This window comes from Nanorana parkeri, unplaced genomic scaffold (assembly GCF_000935625.1).
Source record: "Nanorana parkeri isolate BGI_ZX_2015 unplaced genomic scaffold, ASM93562v1 scaffold291, whole genome shotgun sequence".
Classification (NCBI taxonomy): domain Eukaryota; kingdom Metazoa; phylum Chordata; class Amphibia; order Anura; family Dicroglossidae; genus Nanorana; species Nanorana parkeri.
This window is the reverse complement of record NW_017306559.1, coordinates 224,819-230,818: the sequence shown is the minus strand read 5'-3', so window position 1 is coordinate 230,818 and position 6,000 is coordinate 224,819. Positions and strand designations below refer to the sequence as shown.

Below are 6,000 nucleotides of genomic sequence, written 5' to 3'. Positions count from 1 at the left end.
GTATAAAGTTGTATTTGAGGCCCTCTATGGCAGGGTTAGCCAAAGTTGTTGTGGAACTACAAGTCTCATGAGGCTTTGCAAAGCTCTTGACAGTCACGGTCATAACTCCCAGAGTCAGATGCATGCTGGGATATGTAGTTTGTGGAGGGCCGAAGTTACTTAGCCTCTAAGGGAAGTGTGACAGCTCGGGGGGGACCTGTCTGGGACTCCAGGATGTTGACTATGTGCGACATGCACGGTCACATGGCCCCTATGTTAATAAGGCAGGCGGTCCAGCTGGGGGCTCCTCGATTTATCTGGGGATGGAGCGTTCCGTTCAGGGGAGTGTCTGACTTCTTTTTCCTGTGGCAGGAAGTTTTCATGTGCTCATTGTACGCCTCTTCTTTCAGTCCCAGCTCCGCTCCATCCGTCAGACCTGTCAGGGACAATTGTAGAGGTGGTTGCGGCATGTGAAGAGCGCAGCTGAACCGGGTAAGAAAATTCCTCGTGTGTTTTTAAACCCAAATTTATTTTTATTACATTTCCTCCCCTCTGACAAATTCTACAGAGTAGACGGACGCATGGGAAGTGGCTGCTTAGCTAAAGGAGCTTGCACTCTAATGTCCCCTTGTCCAGTCATGTGATCATGGGCAGAATCCAGTTCAGCTCCCAGTACATGGACGGAATGTGACAGGAAGTCACCCAGAGACGACCCGCACACAAATACAAAGTTGGCGCAGGCGGATCTCATTGCTGCAAGTACATTTTCTGCTGAATGCCGGGAACGAGCATGTTCATTTACATATATTACTCGGTAGCCACAAAGGAAATAAATCCACTTTGTGTGCACCAAAGGCCTTTACCACCCTAGATATTGCTTTGTGAATATGTGACATCATTACTGTGCTGAACATAGCCTGAGCAGAGCTGTGGGGGTTTGTAATCAATGGAACGTGATCTTAAAGGAGAACTCTGGGGTTAGGGCTTTTCCCCATAGTTCTCCTTAGGGTAACGGGGGGACACAAACTAGCGTCCTCCCGGCACCCTAGGCTCAGTATACCGCGAGCTGTAGCTCGCGGTATACTGAGACGCCGCAGCTGTAGCGAATCCCGACAATTATCTGTGTCACAGGTCGGCTAGAACTATGAGGTGAGTGAAAAGCACTCGCCTCATAGTTCTCCTTTTAAGCAGTTAGTTTACCTCTGTTGGTATTCTATGTGCTGCCACATAATGATTTCTCCGAGGTCCTGAGTGTATTTTTGTTTTGTTTTTCCATGTTTAATAATAGCTCCTTAAATGACTTCATCGATCTCTGACGGGACTCATTCAGAGCTGCTCATGTTTTTATGTGTTTATATAGTGTGAATATTTTTCCAATTTTATAATGTAAATGTGTCTTCTATACCAGGGCTTCTTAAAGTGTGGGTCGCAACCCCATGTGGGGTCTCCATAAAAATGAAAGCTGCGAAGTGGATGGGATTTGTCCTGAGCTTAACACGAAGATTTTTGTGTTTGAGGTGTCCCAGTACACATGGATTGTTTGCAATGTGAAGCTGGGGCTTAGCATTGCTCCGAGACTGCCAATGCAGGTCTGCAGCAGTGAAGGAGTTAAATGTTCTGCTTTCCTGAACTTCCTGTCCAGCACAAGATCACAAGGGACAGAGCTGTCTCCAATAACTGTCCATGTATTAGCCTAGTGAAGGAAGGAAGGAGGAGCAGGGGAATGGATTGCCTTGCGGTGTTTGTGGAGACACACACCGCTAGCTAACACACACGAGGGTGGCTCCATAGGACCCTGCAAGGGAAAGGAGACACCTTGCAACAGGATATTGGAACCAGAGCTCAGATAATTCTGCAGGAAACTAAAGCCTTTAAACCTCAAAACATGAGGTAGCTAAAATATCACTTTTAGTTAGAATGGCCTCTTAACTTTCCCATATGTGGGAGGAAGCAGGAGCAGCTGCAGAATGGCCACATAAACACGAGATAATGTGCAAATTTCATTCAGATATGATGGCAGGGGTGGGCAACTTCGGTCCCAAGACTGCCACTGACGGGAATGACTGCCAGAGACAGAAGCATGTTGGGATTTGTAGTTAAAGCACAGCTGGATGGCTGAAGTTACCCACCTCTGTATTATGGGGTTCATTTAATAAAGTGATGCCGTTTGCATGCACAAGTACCCCTAGATGGCGCTGTGGAGTATAGGAAATTCCAATACTCACCAGCGCCACCTAGGGGTACCATTTATAACTGATGTACCTATATGTTTGTATGTGTAGTTGGAATCGGACTGAGGGCTCCATTGGTGTGCAGCAGACCAGTTCTCCACCGCGGTGTCCACACTGTTTCACAAATCGTTTTTTATCTGACATGTTTTGTTAGTTCCGGTAACTTTCTTGGCTAGTTTTGTTCTTAGAAGTCACCCCGGTGCACTGTCTGAGTGCTCACGGAACATTTAATCGGACCTGAGCCATGCTTTATCCCTCCCCGGTGATGCGACCGGTTTACCTCTGTGCCGACTTCATTGAATTTTCCCAATTAACAGTCTTGATCCGCTGTGTCCCCGCAGAGCAGTACGCCGAAACTGAGGAACTCTGCTAATTCCATCTGCTTCATGCAAGAGCACCTGGAACGTGGCCCGGGCTAATCAGGATCACGCTTCCTATTCACAAGATATAATTATTATTTCTGAAGGGGGAAAAAAATACTTTAAAGCTGAACTCGGGCCTTCCCTTCAGTCTTGCACAGTTGTACCGGCTCCTCTCCTGGACTGAACTGACTTCCTCTGATTTCTCTGCACACTGTGAGCTTCTCATAATGTGCATTAGAAGCCGCAGCAAGTCAGATAGAGCCCGCCTCATTTCCTGGCTGGAGGACCATCGAGCATCAGCTAGCTTTTTCCTCTCCATCCTGACTGTGCCTTGCCCGTCCCTTTCATTCATTGGATTTCAGTTCTGTCAATCGTGGAGCCTCAGCATCACATGTGGGCATTACCTAAGGTAGTCTGCATGCAAATACAGCCTGCCTACTCCTCCACAAATGACACTGGTCCATGAAGGAATTTGGATAACTCTGACCCAGAGCCAGCCCACTCTTCCATCAGGGCTAAAGGCTCTTGGGAGGAGTACTGAGGAAGCAATGTACAGCATCCCAGCCAGCCCCCTCCCACCAGCTAGATCTGCCTGCATTGTATAGAGAAGCACAGAGACCAAGTGATGAAAAAAAACATAGTGCTAAAACCAATCATTTCCTATTAATTAAAACAGAGCTCCAGTGCCAACATCCAGATATGGAAGTCATAAACTGCATGATTTTTCCATATCTAAAGCCAAAATCTAGCCGACATTCTTTTTTTGTTTGTTTTTAGACAGAGTGAGGAAGAGTTGGAGCTCTTTTTATTGCCATGTGTACACCCCAATTTAGGAGATTTCCCTTAACTTCCTGTTAGGACAAGAAATGATTGGAATTCTGTCCAGTGGGGGCAACACATTGAGAAAGTAGAAAAAATGGTGCATGCATGAATCTATAACCAGCCTTTATAGCAGGGCGCACATTGGGAAGGCTTACAACAATACAAAACACAAAAATTCCCCAGCCTCAACCTGCCAGCCAGCCTGCAACCAAACAAGTAGCCCTGTCAACAGTATGCGTTAAAATCAGAGGTTTTAGTTGCACAAACTTTTGGCCAAAAGTTACATGCAGGTACACCTGCATGTAATTTATCAACTTCATTAAAATTGCTCACACTTGGAGACTCGGATACATAGAGTTAGGACCACACTTTGCAGAGGTGCCTTGGCGCGGCAGTGTGGCTTCTACATATTTTTGGCCAAAAGTTTGCAACTAAAACCTCTGATTTTAACGCATATTGTTGACAGGGTAATTTGTTTGGTTGCAGGCTGGCTGGCAGGTTGAGGCTGGGGAATTTTTCTGTTTTGTACATTGAGAAAGTAACTCCTGTCCCAGTGACAACCTCAACCCTCATCTTCCCCATATCGTATCTTGTATGGGCATAACAGGAACAGGAAGTAAGGGAATGTGTCCACAGTCACAGACCTTTGTTAATCTCTTACAATACATATTATGGCCAAGTTTTGAGGACCCCTGACCATCGCGCCTATATGAATTTGTTGGCTAGCCCATTCAAATCCATGGCCATTGATATGGAGTTGGCCTCCCCTTGCAGCTATAACAGCCTCTACTGGGAAGGCTTTCAACAAGATTTTAGTGTGCCTGTGAGAATTTGTGCCCATTCAACCAAAGGAGCATTTGTAAGGTCAGGTGCTGATGGTGGATGAGAAGACCCGGCCCACAGTTGGGTGTTCCAGTTCATCCCAAAAATGTTCAGTAGGGTTGAGGTCAGGCAACTAGAGTTCCTCCATACCAAACTCTTCAAACCATGTCTTTATGGAGCTGGCTTTGCATACAGGTGCACAGTCATGCTGGAACAGAAAAGGGCATTTCCCACATTGGTATAACAAGGTTGGAAGTCTACAATTGTCTATAATGTCTTTGTATGCTGTAGCATTATCAGTGCACTTCAGTAGGATTCGTAGCAAATACCAGATCTCGGTTATTTACAGGGATCTCCACATACTTTTTGTTATATAGTATGTCCGTCCTGGAACTGTTAGTACCTGGATTTCTATTTCCTGTATTACTAGTTTGCTAGATGTAATGACTAATTGAGCACATGGTGTCTCTCTCTCTCTTCCCCCCCCAGGCTGGAACAGCCCTTTGGTTAACTCTGTAGGTCCAGCAGCAGCAAGACTAGCACAATGGGCAGCTCCAGTGACACAGAAGACGTCCATGTGGCTGTGATCCGACCAAAGAACCCCGCAAGCCTTAATTCAAGGGAATACAGAGCTAAGCTATATGAGGTAAGCACATTTTATCAAACATTTTGGCTTTGGGGACCCCGAAGTGGTTGCAGTATTACCATTGTATATGCTTAAAAATGTACACAGCAAACTTTGAAGTAGAGCAATCACTTAGTAATTTACAATATGCTGTAAAAGAGGAGGATGGGAAAGGTGCAGGCACCATGATTAATTCCTCTTATAAAGGTTTTGTTAACCTTGGAAGTTGGACCTCTAAAGTGTAATCTAAATCCAATCACTGAAAATTTTCTAAAAATTGTGACATGTTATTGTAACATCAGCCATAATCAATCTGATCACCGTCCTTGTGTGTATTTCCTGTGATTGGGTGACAACGGTTTACCAATTGTGCTATTGCATTGTCATCCTTTCAGTTGAGCTTTTGGTGGGAATGTCAGGCAGATGGGCAAGCACATGTTGTTCAGGCATGCTCCACCATTGTCACTATCAAGAAGCATGTCGAGCAATGTTACTCCCTTCCAGTGTCCCTTCCCAGTAGGGTCGGTAACCTGCCATAGATATTCTAACGATTGATAAGTATAATGAGTTGTAAATTAATCCTTCTTCCCCTTTTTTTTTTTTTCTTTTCCATTTTCTTTCTAAAGTTATTTGCTCAAAAATTTTATTTATTAAAAAAAAAAATTCTGTGCTGCCAGTGCTGGAGCAAGACAGGAAGTGGCTTAGCGATTTCATAAAAGCAGCGGCATTAAGGATGGGAAACAAAAGTATTTTATAGAAACAATAAAATGGCAGCGTTTTCAGAATCAGTGCTTTTGTAGTAAATGTCATCCGGTCAGGGCTCAGACCTTCTTCTGATTCTTCTGTACTGTAGTTATAATAATAGATTATTGATTAAAACCTAAGAGGATGCATGTGGAGAGGAAAACATCTGACTGATGTCCGTTGATTGCAGATATTGATGATTGAGGTGCCGGTGGAAGGGCAGAAAAAGAAGAGGCGGAAGAGGTTACTGGAAACAAAGTTGCAGGGGGAAAAAGACAAATCCCAGGAGATCCTCCAATATGTGCTGGAGTCCACCAAGCTAAACTCGCCAACCAACCAAGGGGTGAAAGGTGAGCCGGGAGTCCTGAGCGGAGCTGGGAATGGGCAGAGATCAGCTGCTTTACAAGCCCGCTAT

At 45.0% G+C, this 6,000-nt stretch overlaps 1 protein-coding gene across 1 annotated transcript in view; it reads left to right on the top strand.

The window, feature by feature from the left end:
- The first annotated feature begins 262 nt into the window (after window positions 1-262).
- KRIT1 (KRIT1, ankyrin repeat containing) overlaps window positions 263-6,000 on the top strand; it is a 29,785-nt gene continuing 24,047 nt past the window's right edge. The window contains exons 1-3 of the mRNA XM_018557605.1: window positions 263-471; window positions 4,706-4,862; window positions 5,776-5,935. Coding sequence (XP_018413107.1) covers window positions 4,761-4,862; window positions 5,776-5,935 — 262 coding nt within the window. The 5' untranslated portion in view covers window positions 263-471; window positions 4,706-4,760. The remainder of the gene's footprint in view (window positions 472-4,705; window positions 4,863-5,775; window positions 5,936-6,000) is intronic.